The sequence below is a fragment of the Herpailurus yagouaroundi genome, unplaced genomic scaffold (assembly GCF_014898765.1).
Source record: "Herpailurus yagouaroundi ecotype Mexico unplaced genomic scaffold, PumYag 100, whole genome shotgun sequence".
NCBI classification, from domain to species: domain Eukaryota; kingdom Metazoa; phylum Chordata; class Mammalia; order Carnivora; family Felidae; genus Herpailurus; species Herpailurus yagouaroundi.
In genome coordinates this window covers 4,907,535-4,930,612 of record NW_024412391.1, presented here as the reverse complement: position 1 = coordinate 4,930,612, position 23,078 = coordinate 4,907,535, and the positions used below count along the sequence as shown (strand labels likewise).

Sequence of the window (23,078 nt, the reverse complement as noted above, 5' to 3'; positions counted from 1 at the left end):
GCCTTAGCATCTCCCTAGGACCTGGCATACAGAAGTCTCTCTGCCCATGCTTAGATCAGACAGTGAAGTACAAGGCATCCCATTGACCCCTGGGTTGCCTGGTTGGGAGCTATTGCTCAAAGGAATGTGGAGATGGGTGAACTGGAAGGAGGAATTTGAGATGTAATCACCTCTTCATGCTTATCAAGTAGAGTAAAAAATTTCCACCATGCAAGGGTGGTGTGAGTGAAAACCCAGATGCATCCCACCCCCTTGAGAAATTAAAGTTTGGAGAGCTCCTTTCTATGCACCAGGGACAAGGAAACAAAACTGATTGGCAAAGTTGAAATGCGGGTTAGGGTGTTTGGTGCAGAAGTGACCAGACAGAGGGGGAGGGAAAAGACAGGAAATTTAATGAACAAAGCATAATTGGCCCCTTGAGATTTCGTCACTAAAGTTAGAGAAAGTTATCTGTTCCGATTGCACTTGCTTCAAATGTCGCAACTTGCCCAGCCCTGCCATTTTTCCAAGGCACACGATGACCTCCTCCACTCTCCAAAGGTGAGTTTGCAAGTGTCTTTTTAACACTTATTTAGCAACATGAATTCTGAAAGTTCCTGTAATCTGTAGCCCCCTCCTGTGTTCTTCAAGCCTGACAGCATGGTGGCTTGACATAGTTGTCCTCTCCTGGAGATTTGTCCCAAGAAAATGTGTTCTGGCTGTTCAAATTAGGAAGCCAGGAGTTTCAAGCGATTTAAGGGTTCCCGACCTGTGGTGGCCTGAGCCTGCTAATAAACTGGCATTGGTGTTCATCTCTGCTTTCTACCCGCTGACTCCTGGAAACAGGGCCCAGAGGCCTGGCTATGCCGATGGTCCTTTTCTTCACTGATGTCAGGAGAAAGAGGACTCCCTCACAGGTTACCTGTTTCCTCTCCAAACAGAATTTCTATTTGGGGAAACAAGTCTTTAGGGTAACATCCTTGTCTGAAATGCTTCTCGTATCTGCCCATCTCGGGCTGGTCAGGAACCTAACAAAGCTTTGCTGGGACCCACTGTCCACACTCACGTGTTGAATAGGCTGCTTAGCTGATGCTTGTTGTTAAAACAGTCATTTTCAAGTTTACATTTTCAAGTGTGTTTCCATTTGCTTATTAATAAACCATTTTCATTATTTTCATTATTGCTAGATAACTATGTGTATGTCCCCCCAGGAAGGGCGCAGTTTATGCCTTTCTCTTTATTTTACAGATATGAGAACTGCTGTGCTAGGATTTTAGGGGAACATATGCTTTTCCATAAAGCTTCATTCCAGTGGAAGGGGTCTTTCAAAATTCAAATCAAATGTTCAAGCTGCATGAAAATGCTCCAGAGGCAGAGCCATTGTTGGTAAATGATAAATACAGCTGTTCCACTTGAGTGGGCTACTCCCCATGCCTGCTTGCAGCTTCAAGCTCATTCTCTAAGTACGCTGGGTCAAGGAAGAGAAAACAATGTCACAGTGGAGCAGGGCTAGATAGGTCGGAGCTGAGCAGAGGAGAGGGGATGGGGGGGGGGGGCGTGCAGGAGGCAGCCCAACCTAGGAGTCCTAACTTCTCCTGTTCAGATCTGTGCCACCCCCCTTGTCCTGGTCTGCTCTCTATGACTTTACGTCACCTTCTTTTCTTTGTCCCATACCCCTCTCCTTTCGCAACTATTTTTAAAACCCAGAGGAAAGGGATCTGGGTTTCTGAGCATCTCCAGTGTGCTGTGGCAATGCAGAGATGGCTCTGGTAAAGTATTTGCTTCTCTTTACAAAACAGATTATGGTAAAGTGGCCATAGAATAGAAATTAAGCCTGTGTAGTTTGGCTTTCAGTAATGATAAATACATGTTCCTTAGCTAAGCATTTTTGAGTCTGCTATTTTTCGGTGGGAAATTTAGGGTTTTTCAGTAATGTAACTGGGGAAAAATTCGTCCTGAAGATTTGTGTGTGTGTGTGGTGGGAGGGTTTTCCTGAAAGATCTCACTGTTAATATTCTCTGGGAATTCATCAATTTCCCAGGTAAATCTATTTTGAGCAGGATTTCTACCATGATAGAGCCAAATTCTAGAAAATTTCACCGCAAAGAAGGGCTGCAATAATAAATAATAAAGGACTAAAAGTAACACTCTGGGATTGAATACCAAAATAAATAAAATATAAGAAGCTGTGGTATATAAAATATTGGATGGCTTTAGCAATGTGTGCATTGATTAAATGTCGAGAAAATGGCATCTATAAATCTTTTCTCCCATTTTCATTGTTTCCATTTCTTCCTCATTTGGTTTCATTTCTATTTCCTTGGCTTCTTCATTGTACTCTTTTTTTTCTTTGTCTTCCTTTCTGGTTTCATTTTTCCTTTCTGACCATTAATTCTCTCTCTGACTTTTTGCTTTTTTCCATTGAGAGCTTATCGATGACTTTGCCAATTTATTTATTCTTACTTACATCTCAATATCTTCTTCTCTCCTTCTGTTTAACTTTGTGTAAGTTTCGCTGTTAAATACTTATCTATTTACTACTTGTTTATTTAAGTTTGGGCTGGTTTTGATTTTTTTTTTTAAAGAAAGACATTTAATGAAGATTTTTAAATTAGGGTATAATTCATATCACATAAAATTAACCATTTTATAGTGCAAATTCAGTATCAGTACATCCCAGAGTTGTGGTTTTATGTTGTGAGTGTACAACTAAGTAGGTATGAAAGAACTTTGTGAACAGCTGGAGCATGAGTGAGTGTGTTTGTGTGTGGCACCCCCAGGGGGGCGCTCTGGAAAGTGTCCCTCAGACTGGAGAGAACTGGATCTCTTCTCTGCCCATGTAATGATTTGGGTTTAACTACACCGCTGGCCACTCAAGATTTTACCTCTGCCTTTGATGTGATTATCGCGTGGCCTGGAAATGTAGCCCACCTTTTATGTTAGTGTGATAGGAACTATTTACTCAAGCAGAGGGGGGATGTGTTAGCACTACTCATAAGCACTCACCACTACAGATAATCGAGTCCAAGTTCCCCGTGGGAGGCAGATCAGAAGGGACAAATCTCCCCACTGAGACCAGACTCATGCCTGCAGCCCAGGATCCTTTGTTGGGATTCATCTTTTCCTTGTTAGGGATAGTCTTTTGGTTGAACAAAACTGTACTTAGGTTTAATCTTCGTTTGCAAGCTGACTTTAAACAGCACATACCTTTATCCATTTCTGATATTAGATTGTTTTTGTTTCCATTAGCGTCCATAATCATAGCCCTTTATTTTTTCTTAAGGGAGAAAGAAATGACTCCCTGCCATGGACCCCTTCTTGCACTCATCACCACATCAGACACAAAGTAGAAGCTTGATCATCTTTCCGAGTTTGTGAAAGAGGTGGCTAATCACGTACTACAAGAGAGTTTGTAAATGAGGGAGATGTACTTTGTTCCCCCTTGTCCTGTTGTGGCCGTGACCTGGAGGACAGACTGCAACATCACGGGTAAGTGCCAGGCCCCTCCTCAAGCTCCGCCATGACTCTGAGGTGGTGGGATTAAAGACAGAGGAACTGGGTCCTCTTGATATGTCTCCTGATTTTTATGTTAGGTGAATCCACAGCCTTTCAACAGGATCTATCACTGCACTGCACATGGGGTCATGCTGTGCACAGGAGCACAAGGGATGTACCCCGAGTTATCAGGTAATCCCGTTTACCTGCGGACCCCTCCTCTGGCTAGTCACTTCGCCTCCTTTGCCACCTGCCAATAATGGGCCAAAGTTCAGAGTATTATTGTGATGATTATTATATATTGTATTGTATTATGTTGTATTGTGTTATATTACTTATTAGATATGTAGAGTATTTAGTCTAATTTGGTCTAGAGTAAGAAATAAATAAATAGTTCAGATCAACTTGATACAGACACAAGTGCAGTTATGGTTTTTAATTCTTCTCTTAACGGTCTTCCCAGCTGGTGAAGTTTTGCACTCTAGATGAGCAGGAGTGTTTCAAGAGCTTGTTTTTTTTTCCCACCATCTGCCACCAAAAGAATAGATAAGATTGAGAAGATTTTGTAAAATTTAATGATTCACAGAGCAATTGACTTGGGTAAGTTATCTGAAATAATTTTACAATAAGATTTACAAATCACTTTTTATTTATTTTTAGCTTTTAATTAAAAAACATTTATTGTTGATAGAAAGAGGGAGAATGGGGGGGGCAAGGAAAGAGGGAAACAGAGGATCTGAAGTGGGCCCTGCGCTGAGAGCAGCTGAGGGCAGAGAGACCAACACAGGGATCAAACCCACCAACTGCGAGATCATGACCTGAGCCAAAGTTGGAGACTCAACAGACTGAGCCATTCAGGTGTCCTAACACATCACTTCTTAAAATATATCAAATATACTTTACTAAAAAAAAAGCAAAATCATTTATACAAATTATGTATCACTCAGAAATGTGCTTGCCTGACGACATTACTGAGCAAGCATAACATGGCTTTAATGACAAATGACCTCGTTTTGGGTGTGTTTGGAGATAGGCAGGAAGACGCTACTAGTTTTGTAATTGTTTGATTTAAAAAAAATTTTTTTTAATGTTTATTTATTTTTGACAGAGAGAGAGACAGAACATGAGCAGGGGAGGGGCAGAGAGAGAGGGAGACACAGTATCTGAAGCAGGCTCCGGGCTCCAAGCTGTCAGCACTGAGCCTGACGTGGGGCTCAAACTCACAAACACGTGAGATCATGACCTGAGCTGAAGCCGGATGCTTAACCAACTGAGCCACCCAGGCGCCCCTGTAATTGTTTGATTTATAAAAAAAAAACACATTCAAGTCCTGGTTATAGGAGTGCAGACAACATACTTGAATCTAGCATTACCCGGCCCCTTCACATTCACGCAGCCTGCATGCATGTGCACACCTCTGATGTACCTAGAAGAGTGGCTGTGTCAGGGTTACCTCTGAGCCCTGGGAAGACAGGACTGAAGAAAGGTGATCTGGAATCAGTCTTACATACAATGCGGTTCAAGTCACTGGTGTTGCTTTAAAGGACAGGTTACAATAGAGATACATCTTGGAAACAAGCCATCACACTTTGGTATGTTTCAGGTTTTATTGTGATTTATACAGTTGTTTGGTTTATTTCGTGAAATCCTAACACAAAGCAGCAAGCATGAAATAACTATTACTTTCTTCAACATTTACATTTTCTGCAATTCTTGAAATGTATAAATTTATATACAGATGTGTAGAAAGAGAGAGAGAGGTATAATTCTCTTCTAAAACTGCAGATTTTCAGATGTCAGAGAGTGAGCTGTGTGAAGTGTGTTCTCTTTAGCTATTGGTGAATCTCTAAAAAGCATTGGAGTGCTAAAAATACATTTACGTAAGGATAGGAAAGTATTGTAAACATACCAGTCCGTACTTTGATCAGGGCTTTCGTGACTAGGACATTTTCTAACCAGTATAATGACAGTAGTTTTTAACTCAATGTAAAATATGGCAAAATGAAAAGCTAACGTACAAATAGGTGTGGTGCAACAGAAATTACAAACAAAGGAACACAAAAAAATTAAGCCTATGCTGTTGGTTTTTAGCCATGAGGCTGAACAACCTGTGAATTTTAAACATTCTGGAAAAATATCATTCTTGATTATGACCTACTTATTTGTCATGAAGATTTTTAATCCCTTATTTTGTTACACAGCGAGGAGCTTTACTTACATTGTTATTTTTTTTTTTTTTTTTTTTTACTTTTTATTTATTTTTGAGACAGAGAGAGACAGAGCATGAACAAGGGAGGGTCAGAGAGAGGGAGACACAGAATCTGAAACAGGCTCCAGGCTCTGAGCTGTCAGCACAGAGCCCGACGCGGGGCTCGAACCCACGAACTGTGAGATCATGACCTGAGCTGAAGTCTGACGTTTAAGCAACTGAGCCACCCAGGCACCCCTACATTGTGAATTTCTTTGCCAGTCTTGTAGCTAAGTATCTTGTTCCAGTTAATTCTGGTGTGAGTGACTGGAAGCTTCCAGGGCAAAGCCTTGAATGGATTTCTCACATTGTTTGATCATTTCCTCTGATTTCTTTGTAACACTCCATTTCTGAAAGTTCGGTTTTTAAGAAATCCCTTGGCATTTCTGGTCTTATTCAGAACAATACTAAATCCTGTATATTTTATGACTAACGGTCTGAATGTTGCTATCTTCATGGCAATGAACCTTAATCTTAAGTCTCCCAGCCACCTGTGTTATAAGTGTTATGATTTCTAATAATTATTCTAAGTTTTTAAGCTAAAAATGGAAGTTTTTGATAAATACAGTTGGAGTCTGCTATCTATAGTTACAGCATGAATAGCAAAGGAGCCATTGGGGTAATAATATTTCACGTGGATCCTTCATGTACTGTCACAGGATGGTCTCTAAGACTTCAGACTTCCATCTGTATACTTTAGATATGGATCACTACTTTCTTTTTGTAAGCGAGCAAAAGAAAAGAAACAAAAGAAATTTTGGTTTTGGGTCAAAAAATTACTGCCTATGTCCTCATGTTCTATATTTAACACCTGATTTTCTATCCTTCTATCTTCATGGGTAAGGACTCATCAATGGTGTATTGAGAAATGAATGAGCTGTTCCTTCCTTGAGAAAACATTGTTGAGTAACAACCTCATATCATTAAACAAGTTATTAAATTCCACTTCAGGGGCATGGGAGATGAATTTTAGCAACTATATATACTTTCTTTTCATGAAACAACTGATTATTTATTTATTTTGAAATGAGAGGGGGCGGGGGAAGAGAGAACATCCAAGCAGACTCTATGTTGTTAGCACAGACTCCTACACGGGGCTTAAACCCATGAACCATGAGATCATGAGCTGAAATCAAGAGTTGGATGCTTAACCAACTTAGCCATCCAGGTGCCCCAACAACACCTGACTTTTTAATTTTTAACATTTATTTATTTTTGAAAGAATGAGAGAGAGAGCACAGGCACGCACAAGCAGGGGAGGGGCAGAGAGGGAGATGGAGACACAGATTCCAAAGCAGGTTCCAGGCTCTGAGCTGTCAGCCCAGAGCCCATTGCAGGGATAAAACTCACAAACTGCGAGATCATGACCTGAGCCAAAGTCAGAATCTCAACCGACTGAGTCACCCAAGTGCCCCTAACAACACCTGATTTTTAAAGTTGTCCATCTTGGGTTGATCTCACCCATCGCAGTCACTGGCGTGAGGTAGGTGGAGAGGAGACCTTCCACGTGGCAATGTCAAAAGGGCAAGGTCAAGCAAATAAGTTCAAAATAATTTATTAATGAAAATATAAGAATATTATTTACAACATCCAGGGTTTCATGGATACGTTCCCCTGAGGAGGGGTAAGTAGGGTGTGTCTGAGATATCTAGAGAGGAAACCCAATAAACAAAAGGAAATTAAGTGGGACTGGACATCAATCAGAATTCAGAAAAGTATCTTTCATATGAACCAAAAAATTTCTCACCAAAAAGACATGAATTCTTTATAATACCTACTAAATGGAATAGGATTTTAAGTCTAAACACTTCATTAATTTCCTTCCCCCATTTAAGAGCAGATGTTTGGGAGGAGAAATTACATTCCAATAAATTGAATTCCAAGAATGTAACTTCTTTTCTCCTTGATTTCCAGCTGCACAGCTGGATCCCATTGTGCTCCTCATATGGATGTGTTCAAGCAGAGTGTGGATGATGATTTGGCTGAGATGTTCTAGAAGAACTTAAGTTCAGATTGGTAAGCTCTCCATATGGTCTAAAAGCTACTTTTCAATCCTGAGTTTTCATAATTTGTTTTTTCAACATCTTTAGAGTTTGGTCCTCAGAAACTCATGGGCCAGGAAAATAAAACCCAGACATGGGTGAGGGAGTTCATTCTACTCGGGTTGTCCAGTGACTGGAAGATGCAAGTATTCCTCTTTGTCCTGTTCCTGACCATGTACTTGGTGACTCTGGTGGGAAATGTTCTCATTCTTCTTCTGATCAGACTAGACAGCAGGCTTCATAACCCCATGTACTTCTTCCTTAGTATTTTATCCTTTGTGGACCTTTGTTATTCAAACAGTTTTGCCCCACAAATGCTGGCCCACCTGCTCTCAGCCCGGAAGTCCATCCCATTCTACAGCTGTGTGCTCCAGCTCTATATCTCCCTGGCCCTGGGTGGGTCTGAGTTCTTCCTGCTGGGAGCCATGGCCTATGACCGCTATGTGGCTGTGTGCCACCCACTACACTACACAGTCATCATGCATGGACAGCTGTGTCTGGGGCTGGCTGCTGGCTGCTTGGTGGTTGGTTTCGCCAATTCACTGATGGAGACAATCATTACCTTCCGGCTTCCCCTGTGTCACAATGTTATTAATCACTTTGCCTGTGAGACCTTAGCAGTGCTACGGCTAGCCTGTGTGGACGTCTCCTTCAACAAGGTCATGGTGGCCATCTCAGGATTTCTCGTGATCATGCTTCCCTGTTTCCTGGTTCTGTTCTCCTATGTTCGTATAGTTGCTGCCATTCTGAATATTCGTTCTGCTCAGGGACGTAGCAAAGCCTTTGGGACGTGTGCCTCCCACCTCACTGTGGTTTGTATGTGCTTTGGGGCTACCATCTTCACCTACCTGGGGCCACGGTCAGCCTCCTCAGAGGAAAAGGAGAAGATGGTTGCTCTATTCTATGCTCTGGTGGCACCTATGCTGAACCCCATGATCTACAGCTTGAGGAATAAGGAAGTTATGGCTGCTCTCCAAAAGGTTCTAGAGAAATTCTGAGATAAAGAGTAAAGATTATAAGCATTTCTTGTTATCTATCATCAAAACCAAAAAGGAGATCAGCTGAGGGTAGACAGGACTCCCATACTTAAACTAAAGTTGACTAATATGCCCTTGCATTTGGAGAAGGCATCCTTCTGCCTGAGTAATGAATTTCCTTATATAGGCCAATGCCAGATAATTCACATGTCAGTGATCCACGAGAGGTCGTCTCCTTAGATCGTCTTCTCTCAGGTATCCAGTGGTATTTAGACTTAATCTGCCCATTTTTTATTTTATTAGTACATTAATGTATAAAGAAATGATCTGCAGCTCCATCCAGCAGACCTGGCATGGAATGAATAAAGAGACGAATGCCACCTATGAGGTCCGTTTTACCTGTGGAACAAAACGGAGGATGTCTGTTCTTTCTACATGACAAGACTCCATTTATTTGTAGAACAGCCTTATTTGCCCCAGGATAATTACAAATGGTTTCTTTAACCCTTTCTCAAATGATGTCAGTTTTAGAACTTTGAACACTTAATTTGTGCCTTAATATAGAGTGTGATATGATATTCTGAAATAAATAATATACGACACAATATTTCTTCACACCAGTATGTTGGCTCTCATCTGCTTTTCAAGAATGAAATCTGCTTGTAATATGCCAAATATCTGTGGCTTCACTACAGTTTTGGTTTCTAATTGTAGCAAAATATATATAAAACATAAAATTTACCAATGTAACCATTTTAAGGGTACAATTCAGTGACATTACTTTCTCAAACATCACTATTATTTCCAAAATTATTCATAGCTGTAGTTTTTTATTTAACTAATTCCCAAGACCTGTTTCCTATAAACTGTTTACAAAATCTCCATACCCATGGAACTCTTATTTTTTAAAAACTAAACTGAAGATATGTATATTTAGCTCTGCTAATTGTTATTATTGATTTTCACATGTCACACCAACTCACCAAGAATATTTTGAATCTTGATTCTCAAAGGTATTCTAGGAGTTTACTTTCTCTTTCTGTTTCATAGACATTATAAACAGAAACAGTTATAAAAAGAATTACCAAGTGGTACATTTTAACTAGATATCACTGTGAACCTATTTCCACATTGAAAACCTTTATTGAGCACATTTTGTGTATGCTTTTAAATCTACTTTAAAATAAATTATTCAAGCATATTTTAATCATTTTATCTAGAAGGATATAACAAGGCTTTGTCAAATACCTTTTTAGCTGTTATATTCTGGTCCTTGCCTGCTGTTGCATGTAAGTGTGCTAAATTTACATAATAACAATTATTTTTAAAAAACGTTTATTTTTGAGAGAGAGAGAGAAAGAGAGAGTGAGCAAGGGAGGGGCAGAGAGACGGAGAGAGAGAATCCCAAGCAGGCTCTGCTGACAGCAGAGAGCCCAATGTGGGGCTTGAACTCACAAACTGAGATCATGACCTGAGCTGAAGTTGGATGCTTAACTGACTGAGCCACCCAGGGGCCCCTACATAATAATAATTCTTGATGCTCTGAGCTCCTTCTGATATTATCTAAAAGTGGGGTCTATTCTTGTACTTCCTATGCCCATATCTTGAGCATCCCCAGACATGTTAATATGTAACCTGAAGGTCTTTAGATTGTGCTAAATCCTAGGTCCTCCAGAACCCCTGCAAGGATGGGTGTCAGGTGAAGTAAAAACCTACCTCCCATATCACAACCAATGCCTATGCCTCTAGACTCATCTTTTAGTAACAAAATGTCTTCAGTTTCTCAAGAGCATGTTCTTCAAAGCACAGCTGTGAGATCCCCAGTGAATCTAGTTCCGTCTTTTATGCTAGAGCTCTATACATTTCTTGAGGATGAAATAAGGGAGAGGGGAAAGGAGGGAGGGAAAAGACTGGCAAGTGGTCAACCATCGCCTGGAATGATTGAACATGGCATTAGTACAGAGTAAGTCAACTATAGTGAAATTGTTTTCCAAGGGAAAATCAAAGACTAAGTCTGGGTATCTGTTTCTGTGACACTGAACATCCCATGGCAGCAAAGACATTCCTCCGACATTCTTTGATGCTCACAGAGTGGTCTATCCAGCCTTCCTTGAAGACATCTAGTAAGCAACAGATGCTGTATTAGTTTTCTAGGGCTCCCATAACAAAACATCACAGACAGAGTGGCTTAAGCAACAGAAATTTATTTTCCTGGAGTTTTAGAGGCTGGAGGTCCAAGATCAAGGCATTGACAGCTTTGTTCCTATGGTGGCCTCTCTCCTTGGCTTGCAGATGCCTGTCTCCTTATTGTGCCCTCACATGGTCTTTCCTCTGCATATGCACGTCTGTGTCCTAATCTTCTCTCTTTTTTTAATGTTTATTTATTTTTGAAGGAGAGAGAGAGAGACAGCGTGAGCGAGGGAGGGGCAGAGAGAGAGGGAGACACAGAATCTGAAGCAGGCTGTAGGATCCAAGCTGTCAGCACAGAGCCTGACATGGGGCTTGAACCCACAAACTGTGAGACCATGACCTGGGTCCAAGCTGGACGCCTAACTGACTGAGCCACCCAGGCACCCCCTAATCTTCTTTTCTTTTTTTAATTTATTAAAAAAATTTTTTAATATATATTTTTGAGAGACAGAGATAGAGCATAAGCAGGAGAGGGGCAGAGAGAGAGAGGGAGACACAGAATCCGAAGCAGGTTCCAGACTCTGAGCTGTCAGCACAGAGCCTGATGCAGGGCTTGAACTCACAAACCACAAGATCATGACTCGAGCTGAACCGACTGAGCTACCCAGGCACCCCTAATCTTCTCCTCTTATAAGGACACCAGTAACATTGTATTAAAGCCTGTATATATGACCTCATTGACCTTAATTACATTTTTAAAGGTCTTATCTCCAAATACAGTCACATTCTGAGGTACTATGGGCTAGGACTGTAACATATGAATTTTGGTGGGACAGTTAAGGCCATAACAAATGCTAACCCCACATTCTGATTTATCAGCCTATCAGCTCTGGTCTAACCAAAACTACCTATATATTGCATTGTAAAAAAACAAAGCAAAACAAAAACAACACCACCACCTTTTTCTTTCAACCCACCAAATTATCAATATTGAAAGCAAAGTTAGCAAGGCCATGAAGGTGGCCTCTTATGACATTATTTGTTCTTAATGAACTTCAGTTTGTTCCTAATGAGTGCTAACGACAGGCTAGTAAAAGCTCACAAACAATGCTTGATAGTTAATCCTAGAATTTTTCCATGTTAATATGCCTGTGTTTTAAAATCCATCCTCCTGATAATTTGGAAATTTTTAAATAGAAATGCTCTACATTTGTTTGTCCTTAACTTCCTGGTATGGGTCCTATTCTCACAGATTATGAAAAGGGGCTATGAAACAGCATATACTAGTTTTCTAGAACCTTAGCATAAAATTCAGGATCTGGATGAATGCAATTAATTTAAAATAGCTAGTTCATTCTTTTGTGCATCATAGGAAGGAATCATTTTCTCGTGCTGCTTTTTCTTTCCTTTATTACATGAAGGACATTTCATTTGATGAAAAGATTAGCCTAACATTTTGTCTCACCCCTTTTATCTGTGCATTAATATCAGGTCATTTTCTCTAAAGGTAGGCCTGTTTTTTTCTTGGGTCTTTTACTTGAAATACCACTAACTACTCAAATTATTTGCTTTGTTTTTAGCATTTTAAGTGATACTTTATTTAGTTTTCCCATCATTAATTGTAATCCATGAACACGTCACTTAAATAAAGGAGACACCGATTCTCTGGATTAAAGGGTCTCACCATATACCTACCTATAAATTAAAGAAAGGTGGAAAAAAAACCCTATAGATGTATTGGTGAAATAACTGAATTTCAAGTATAATGAAAGTTTATAAAGATCTAGAATGTAAACAAAACAAAAGGGCCACTTAGACAATGTTAAGCTAGTGTATTTTCTATTACTGTGTAACAAATTACTACAAATTTAGCAGCTGAAAATCACACAATTTATCATCTCAAAGTTTCTGTTGGTTGGAAAGTCCAGGCACAGCATAAATGCATTGTCCAGGATCTGACTCAGGTCACAGCGTCGGCTGGAGCTATGATCTCATCTGAGATTCAGGGTCCTTTTCCAAGCTCACTTGTTGTTGGAAGAATTTATTTTCTTCCAGCTGTCTGACTGAGGGACCCATTATCTTGATTGTCATTAGCTGGTGACCGTTTATAATAAGCTCTGGGAGGTCACCGTCATGGCCTTCCTACACATGTCGGTCCTGTCACAGCATGGCAGTTTGCTTCGTAAAAGCGCTACAGAAGCATCTCTGCTGTTTTGAAGCTCTGACTCCCAGGAAAGCCTGGACACCTTTAAAAGGTGCACCTGATTAGGTCAGCCTCACCCAGAAAAATCTTTCTTTTGAGTAGATAGAATTAAACTGAGTAGGGGCATCTTCAAAATCCCCTTTTCTATGTAGTGAACCATTATCACATGAGTGAAATTGCATCATATTAATAATCAAGGGAAGAGGACTCTACAGGGCACCAAGAGGTGGGAATCCTGGGCGCCAGATTAGAAGTCTGGTTGGCTAGAATTAGTCTTTGCAATATTAGATGACAGAAGTTGATGGAAAAATATCTATTTATAGAATCCTGAGAGTAAATGTTAGTAAAGAAAAATTCTCTACTAAATGGAGGCATTATTCACTATTTTAAAATAGGATTTATTGTTTAGAGCAGTTTTAGGTTCATGGTAATATAGAGCAGAAGACACAGAGATTCCCCCATATCTTCCCTGTTCCCTCACGGACATAATTTCATTATCAACACAACCCGCCAGAATGGGGCATTTGTTATGAACCTATATTGACACGTCATTGTCCCGAATCCGTAGTTTCCGTTAGGGTCCACTTTGGCGTAGTACATTATATGGATTTGGACAAATTTATGATGACTTGTCTGCTCTTAAAGTATTATACAGAGTAGTTTCACTGATTTAGAAATCCTCCATACTCCATCTTTTCATCCGTCTCCCCCCCCCACCATCCCTGACAACCATTGATTTTCTGCCATCTCCATAGTTTTGTCTTTTCTAAAATGTCATATACAGTAGAACCTTGGTTTGTGAGCAACTCACTCTGCGAGGGTTCCACAAGACGAGCAAACATTTCTAATAAATATTAACTTGATAAACAGAGTGTTGTCTTGCAATGGGAGCAGTCTGTGACACTGAATGTCAACCACTGAGCCAATAGTTCTTGAAATTCACTTTGGTATAGAAGCTCTTTGGATTTCAAGCCTATTTCCGGAACAAATTATGCTTGCAAACCAAGTTTTTACTGTACTTGGAATCATACAGTATGTAGCCTTTCCAGACTGACTTCTTTCGCTTAGTAACAACACATTTATGTTTTTTCCATATCTTTTCATTTCTTTTTGGAACTGAATAATATTCCAAATATTCTGGTTTTTTTTATGTTTTATTTATTTTTGAGACAGAGAGAGAGCATGAGCAGGGGAGGGGCAGAGAGAGAGGGAGACACAGAATCTGAAACAGGACCAGGCTCTGAGCTGTCAGCACAGAGCCCAACGTGGGGCTTGAACTCACGGACCGTGAGATCATGACCTGAGCTGAAGTCGGACACTCAACCGACTGAGCCACCCAGGCGCCCCTATTCCAAATATTCTGAATAATAATTTGGAACTGCATAATTGCATGTACCAGTTTATTTATCCATTTGCCTACTAAAGAACATCTTGCTTGCTTTCATATTTTGGCAACTAGGAATAAAGCTGCTATAAACATTTGTGTGCAGGTTTTTGTGTGGACATAAGTTTCTGCCTCCTTTGGTAAATACCAAGAAGCATGATTACTAGATTGTATGATAAGAATATTTACCTTTGTAAGAAGTCTCCCAACTGTTTCCAAAGTGGCTACACAATTTTGCATTCGCACCAGCAGTGAATGAGGATTTCTGTTGTTCCATATCCTCACCAGCATTTGGTATTGTCCGTATTCTGGATCTTGGCCATCTTAATAGGTCTGTAGTGGCATCTCATTGTTGTTTCAATTTGCATTTCCCTGATGACATGTGTTGCAAAGTATCTTTTCAAAGCTTATTTTCCATCTGTGTCTTTTCTTTGATGAGGTGTCTGTGAGGGTCTTTGGCCCATTTTTTAATTGAGTTGTTGGTTTTCTAACTGTTGAGTTTTAAGCGCTCCTTGTACATTTTGGGTAACAGTTCTTCATCAGATGTGTCTTTTGCAGCAAGTTTCTCTCAGCTTGTGGCTTGGTCTCTAATTCTCTTGACATCATTCATTTTTAAATAGTGACAAATACATATTTATGAATGCAAGAACTCAAAATTATTACCCATTCCTCCTGCATTAAGACTATAACGTGGGGCGCCTGGGTGGCTCAGTCGGTTCAGTGTCTGACTCTTGATTTGGTTCAGATCATGATCTCACGGTTTGTGAGATCAGGCCCCGCGTTGCACTCTGAGCTGGCAGAGAGAGTGTGTTTGCGATTCTCTCTCTCCCCCTCTCTTTCTGCTTCTCCCAGACTCGCACGTGCACGCTCTCTCTCAAAAATAAACAAACAAACAAACAAACAAACATTTTTTAAAAAGACTATAACAGTTAAAATGAAAAAACATGAAAGCAACTTCAGGTAACAAAAAATGGCTTAAAAATAAAACCAGGGACATGGAGGTGAAGTTGTGATAGAACAGGCAACAAGCCAGAACCTTCTAAGTGTAAAATTAAGTTTCCAAAACTGTAATTCCATGTGTTGAGAGTGAAGAACTAAAGACCAGGGTGGTAAGTATAGAATGAAGCTGCTACCCCCTTGGAGAATGAAGACTGGGTAGAGCTCTGTGTCTAGAAAGAGGCTTTAATTAACTCTGATTAACCACTTTCCCTGAAGAGACAGTCCCAAGCATATCCTTCATGCCTCACCTCCCTGTTCATCTGAGGCTGTGTAGGAAGTCCATGCTTCACAGGACATCCATCACCTGGGTGCTTATCCCAACTTGGCCTACATGTCTGATCAGAATACTGACCTCTTCTGGTGCCACAATCTTCCTCAATTGTCCCCTGAAACTCATGCTCCATTATCAGCAAAATACTCTATAGTCTGAGTATCTTTTTTGAATGTGTTTTTCTTTTTCTTGCTTGAACTCCAACCTGACTCTTCCCTGAGAACTCTGATTCCCCTCAGCTCTCTCAAATACATACTCATTTTCTCCCATTTTTTTCTCTACTATTGGGTAGAAGGGTGGAGAGTATCTCTCTTGATCTGCCACTTCCACACCAGTGTTCTTTACTTTTGCCTACATGACTCAAGCTCCTCTGAAGCATGTGTTACCAGACTATAACACCATCACCCCATCTTTTTTGTCTTCACTTACCCTCCAATCTCCTCATTTTACCCTGGTTTACCACGAATTCCATCATGCACGTGAACATTTCAACGTCTATGTGGATCATTCAGCGTCCTAGCCTCTCAGTTGACTGCCTGTCTCCTCCCAGTGTTTTGGTTCCCTAACTGATGTCCAGCCACCCTCTTCTGTGCTTGAATCCTAGTCTTTTCCCTTTACCAATAATTACACTCCCTCTAACACCTCCACATGACCACCCCACTGTCTGACCACTCACCCCTATTTCTTTTTTCCTGTTCACACCATCTGATATAACTCCAATAAATTTTTGACCCCACTCTGATCCCTGTTACATTAACTCTATCACATTTTCCTCATCCATTACCAACCCCCTCCCCCACTCTGTCTTAATTCCCCTCTTTCTTGGTGTAGATTCCAATCCCACTTGTAGGATCATTCCTTACATATACCCTGAGGTCATCACAAGGACATTGAATTGGTGGTTGACTCTCCTCTCTTACATCCAGAAGTAGATTTACCATAAAGCTAAAGAAGTTTACACTTCAGAACCACTTACTTGCATGGGCTGTGTGTACAGGGCTATGTGGGGTTTTTTTTGTAAAATATGCCTAATGAAATTTTTCAAAATTAAGAATTTTAACTGCAATTGGTTGAGCCGATGTCACTTTCCATTCTGATTTTCCATCTGTCACACTACCCTACTGGCTGGTGCTCAAGTAGGTGTAAGAATTTTGGGGATCCAGCTAAGGGAAAATTGAGTTGAGGTGCTATAGTCATTTCCTAAGTCTTCTGTAACAAAGTACCAAAACCTTGGTGGCTTCAAACAACAGAAATTTGTTCTCTTACCGTTCTGGAGTCTAGAAGTTCAAAATTAAGATGTCAGTAGAACCGTGTTCCCTCTGCAGATTCTAGGAAATAATCCTCCCTTCTTCCAGGTTCTGGTAGCCCCAAGTGTTGCCTGGCTGTGTCAGTATAACTCATCCCTGCTTACCTCTGTCATCAAAAGGGCATCTTCTCCATGTGGCTCTTTATGTCTTCTTTTCTTTTAAAAATACTAGTCATTGGATTTGGAGCTCACTCTAAACTCAGGATGATATCTTTTAAGATTAAAAAAATTTTTAATGTTTATTTATTTTTGAAAGAGAGAGGGAAAGACAGAGTGCTAGCGGGGGTGGGGCAGAGAGAGAGGGAGACACAGAATCCGAAACAGGCTTCAGGCTCTGAGCTGCCAGCACAGAGCCCAATGTAGGGCTTGAAATCACAAACCATAGATCATTAACTAAGCTGAAGTTGGATGCTTAACTGACTGAGTCACGCAGGTGCCCCTCATCTCAAGATTTTTAACAATTACATCTGCAAAGATCCTATTTCCAAATAAGGTCACATTCCAAGGTTCCACACATATATTTGGTGGGGGTAAGGGAGGGCAGACAGTAATCAAACCAGTATAGGTATATTTAGTTTGAATTCAGTGCGATACATTTTAATGTCATACATAGTGACTCCAATTTATAGTGTAGTTAATGCTGTTCAAACTGGTTGACTTTCAGGAGTGGCTTTCAAGAATAACCCCTACTCTCCACTGTGCTGACTTGTACAGGGTATTTGTGGAGGCAGGAGTTAGTCTGTGGAAACTTCTTCAAAAATCATTGCTCACTTCTGTAATCATCAAGACAATATGGTATTGGCACAAAAACAGACACATAGACCAATGGGATAGAAAAGAGAACCCAAAATGGAACCTACAAATGTATGGCCAACTAATCTTTGACAAAGCAGGAAAGAGTATCCAATGGAAAAAAGACAGTCTCTTTAGCAAATGGTGCTGGGAGAACTAGACAGCAACATGCAGAGGAATGAAACTAGACCACTTTATTACACCATACACAAAAATAAACTCAAAATGGATGAAAGACCTAAATGTGAGATAGGAAACCATCAAAACCCTAGAGGAGAAAACAGGCAGCAACCTCTTTGACCTCAGCCGCAGCAGTTTCTTGCTTGACATGTCTCCAAAGGCAAGGGAAATAAAAGCAAAAATGAACTACTGGGACCTCATCAAGATAAAAAGTTTCTGCACTGCCAAGGAAACAATCAACAAAACTAAAAGGCAACTGACAGAGTGGGAAAAGATATTTGTAAATGACATATATGATAAAGGGTTAGTATCCAAAATCCATAAAGAACTTACCAAACTCAACACCTGAAAAACAATCCAGTGAAGAAATGGGCAGAAGACATGAATAGACAATTTGCCAAAGAAGACATCCAGATGGCCAACAGATACATGAAAAGATGCTCGACTTCACTCCTCATCAGGGAAATACAAATCAAAACCACACTGAGATACCACTTCACACTGGTCAGAGTGCCTGAATTGTTAATTCAATTGTTGATTGTTAAACACATGTTGATGAGGATGTGGAGAAACAGGAACCCTCCTGTACTGTTGGTGGGAATGAAAACTGGTACAGCCACTCTGGAAAACAGTGTGGAGGTTCCTCAAAAAATTAAAAAATAGAACTACCCTATGGCCCAGCAATAGCACTACTAAGAATTTATCCAATGGATACAGGAGTGCTGACTCATAGGGGTGTATGTACCCCAATGTTTGTAACAGAACTTTCAACAATAGCCAAATTATGGAAAGAGTCTGAATGTCCATCAACTGATGAATGGATAAAGAAGATGTGGTTTATATATACAATGGACTACCACTTGGCAATGAGAAAGAATGAAATCCTGCCATTTGCAGCAACATGGATGGAACTGGAGGGTATTATGCTAAGTGAAATAAGAGAAAGATATCATATGTTTTCAGTCATATGTGGAACTTGAGATACTTAATAGAAGACTGTGGGGGAAGGGAAGGGGGGAAAATAGTTACAGAGAGGGAGGGAGGCAAACCATAAGAGACTTTTAAATACAGAGAACAAACTGAAGGTTGAAGGGGGGCGCAGGGGAGAGGGGAAAATGGGTGATGGACGTTGAGGAAGGCACTTTGTAGGATGAGCACTGGATGTTGTATGTAAGCAATGAGTCACAGGAAACTACCCCCCCCCAAACCAAGAGCACACTGTATACACTGTATGTTAGCCAAAAAGAAATTGCTCACTTGAAAGAGGTTTAACTAATAATCCAATAAGTGTAAAAATAATTAACATAATTAATATGGAAAGGTAGAGAGGCAGAAAGGCAGAAATGGGAAACAAAGAAAAATAGCAAGTAGAAAATGGATAGATTTAAATGCATGTTACTTATAATATTAAATTAAAATGGCCTAAACACAGGAATTAAAAGACAGAGGACATCATGTAGGATAAATAGACCCAAGTATATGTCTTCTAAAATCAATCTATTTTTTTTTAAAAATTTTTTTTAACGTTTATTTATTTTTTTGGGACAGAGAGAGACAGAGCATGAACGGGGGAGGGGCAGAGAGAGAGGGAGACACAGAATCAGAAACAGGGTCCAGGCTCTGAGCCATCAGCCCAGAGCCCGACGCGGGGCTCGAGCTCACGGACCGCGAGATCGTGACCTGGCTGAAGTCGGACGCTTAACCGACTGCGCCACCCAGGCGCCCCCAATCTATTTTTAATATAAAGACATAAATGGATTCAAAGTAAAAAGATGAAATGTATATACCATGCAATACTAAAATCAGAAAGCTGGAGTGATCATATTAATATCAAATGAACTAATCAACAGAATAAGGAGTATTACCAGGGAAAAAGTAGGACATTATACAATGATAAGAATATTGATTAATCAAGAGCACATTAATATTCTAATAATCTAATAACAGAGCTATAGATACATAAGAAATAAAAAGACAAATCCACCACTATTACTGGAGATGTTAACATCATTCTCCTCATATTTGTTAGATCAAGTAGACAAAAACCAGTAAATATATAGCAGACTTGAACAAACCTGACCTAACATGTTTAGGACATCCCACCTGGTAACGGAAGACTATGAATGTCAGTACATGTAAAACAATTGAAATCATGCAGAGTATTTTCTTCAAACATAATGGAATTAAATCAGAAGTAATAGACCTCTAGAAAAACCCCAAATATGTGAAAATGAAACCCCATTCTTTTAAATAGCCTGTAAGTCAAAGAAATCACAAAAGAAGTTAGAAAAATATTTTGAATTGAATAAAAAGAAAATATAGTATATAAGAACTTTTATCTGTCAGCTAAAAAAGAGCTTAGAGGAAAATTTTAATCATTAAATGTTTATGTTAGAAATGTCTCAGGTCAATGACTCAAGCCATCACTTTGAGAAACTAGACAGAAGAGATCAAATTAAGTGCATAGAGTGCAGAAGGAAGAAAATAAAACAAAAAACAATTTAAGAATTCCCCAGAAAACACAACTGAAAAATTCAGTGAAACTAAAAGTAGTTTCTTTGAAAAGTTTAATCACATTGAAAAGACTCAAGCCAGACTGATCAAGAAACAAAGAGGAAAAACACAAATAACCATACCAAGAATTAAAGGGGGCGTATTCCTATAGACCCATCAGACACTGACAAAATACTGAGGCAATATTTTTAACTGATTTATATCAATCATTTCAAGAAGAATTATTTCTTAGATGAAACAGATAAATTTCTTGAAAATAAAAACTATTAAAGTCCTTGTAAGAAGAAATAGGTAACCTGGGGCACCTGGGTGGCTCAGTTGGTTAAGTGTCCAACTTCTGCTCAGGTCATGATCTCACAGTGTGTCTGACAGCTCAGATCAGAGCCTAGAGCCTGATTCGGATTCTGTGTCTCCCTTTCTCTCTGCCCCTCCCCTGCTCACACTCTGTCTCTTTCAAAAATAAATAAACATTAAAAATATTTTTTTAATTAAAAAGAGAAGAAATAGGTAACATGCAAACTTACCATCTATGAAAGAAATTGAATATACAGTTAAAAATCTTCCCACATGGAAAACTTCAGGTCCACTAATACATTTTATGAAACATATAAGGAGCACATATAGTGTTAGTTCTACACAAACTGTTCCTGAACGTAGAAAATAAGAAAAGCCCACATATTTTTATGAAGGTGGGGTTACCTTCACACCAAGACCAAACCAAGGCATTAAAAGAAAAGAAAGCTGTAGGCTGTTAAACTTCATGAACAGACATACAAAAATTCTAATAAAGTATTATCAAAATTCAGTAATTTACAAAAATATAATAGATCATGACCTTGGGGAGTTTATGCAAGGAACATACATTGGTTCAACATCCAAAAATAAACCAGTGCCTTTCATTATATTAACAGACAAAAGGAGAAAACCAGTTAATCTTAATAGACACACAAAAAGCTAGTTAATATAATTCAAAATTAATCATTATAAAGGTCACTAAAAACTAGGTATATATGGGAATTTCTTCACCTAATAAAAGGTATGTACAGGGGCACCTGGGTGGCTCAGTGAGTTGAGCATCCAGCTCTTGGTTTCAGCTCAGTCATAATCTCATGGTTTCATGAGTTCGAGCCTGCATTGGACTCTGCGGAGTCTGCATTGGACTGACTGTGTGGAGCCTGCTTGGGATTCTTCCTCTCTTCTTCTCTCGCGTCCCTCCCTTACTCATGCTCTGTCACTCTCCAAATAAATAAATAAATAAATAAATAAGTAAACTTAAAGGTATATACAAATAACTTACAGCTAACATCTGCTTAACGGTGAAAGACTGGGTGATATCCCCTCAAAGATTAAGAACTAGATGCCCATGCTCATTATTTTCCTTCAAATGGATAAACTAGTCCAAGTGGCAAGGCCAGCAAAAGAAATAAAAGGGTACAAATTAGAAATAAAGAAATAGAATCATTTTTATTCTCAGGCAGAGTTATCATCGATACGGAAATTCCCAAAGAAACTACAAAAAGGCCCTAGAATTAATAAGGGAGTTTGGCAAGGGTGAAAGTTGAAAAGTAGTATTTGAAGTATGTATATATCACTATTCTTGATATAAATATTTACTTAAAAGTAATGGTGCTTCAGTAAACATCACTGAAAATGGGGGAGCAGGGAATCCCAAGACTCCATTTCTCTATAAACATAGCTAATAACCTTTCAAAAACTTTCAGAATTACCTTTTGCAGAACTCTGGGATCTAGTAAAAAAAAAATGGCAATGACAGGGGAAAGATTAGTGAAGAATGATGCTGTTACATGGCGGTAACATGGGGCTGGGGCATTCAAGTTGCCCACCCGTCATCTCCCACCTCTCCGACTGGTGGTAGCCATGAAGATAACAACCTACACCATCGATGCAGGTTGGTAGCCATAACCAGCATTATGGACCTTATTGTCAAAGAATTTTGATTGAGTGTGTTGCCCTAACTGGCAAGCTATCTGAAGGACTGACAGGCCTTACCTTTGCTTCCCTGTCTTGAAGTATTCTCAGGGCTGGAATGGCTTCCCAGGTGGCATTTGCCAATAGTAGTTAAAGGCAAAAGAATTGGCCACAGCAGCCTGAGGCTAGGATAACCGTGGAGATGAGCAGTAGACAGGCTGGCATATTGGGAAGGAAGAGGTTGGAAAAGGACGTACATGGGAGAACAAGGGTTTTTAAAACCTCAAGTCTATACTGGGGAATCGAGAAGACTCCATGCATGCCCAGGGCTGAACATATGCATAGAAAAAGCCTGGGAAGACCCGAAGATTTCACCCCTGGGTGACCATCAGGCTCTATACACTAAGGAATGAAGGTCAAGGCAGAGTTGTATATGGCCTGAGTAGGGGTTGAAAGAGTGCCCCAAACAGAACAGTCCATCAAGAGATGAATAGATAACACACCGTGGAAATATCCATATATGGGGATATTCCTCAACAAAACTAAAAACGAACAGCCCCTTACTGTTAAAAAGTCTGGATCTGAAGATAAAAAGCTTCTGCACAGCAAAGGAAACAACCAACAAAACT

At 39.8% G+C, this 23,078-nt stretch overlaps 1 protein-coding gene across 1 annotated transcript; it reads left to right on the top strand.

The window, feature by feature from the left end:
- The first annotated feature begins 7,832 nt into the window (after window positions 1-7,832).
- Window positions 7,833-8,762, top strand: LOC121028054 (olfactory receptor-like protein OLF3). Its single transcript, XM_040471607.1, has one exon. It carries the CDS (start codon window positions 7,833-7,835, stop codon window positions 8,760-8,762), a length of 930 nt encoding a protein of 309 aa, XP_040327541.1.
- The last annotated feature ends 14,316 nt before the right edge of the window (window positions 8,763-23,078 follow it).

Coding starts and splice junctions, on each gene's coding strand:
- LOC121028054 (XM_040471607.1), top strand. CDS start 7,833: ATGGGCCAGGAAAATAAAACCCAGACATGGGTGAGGGAGTTCATTCTA.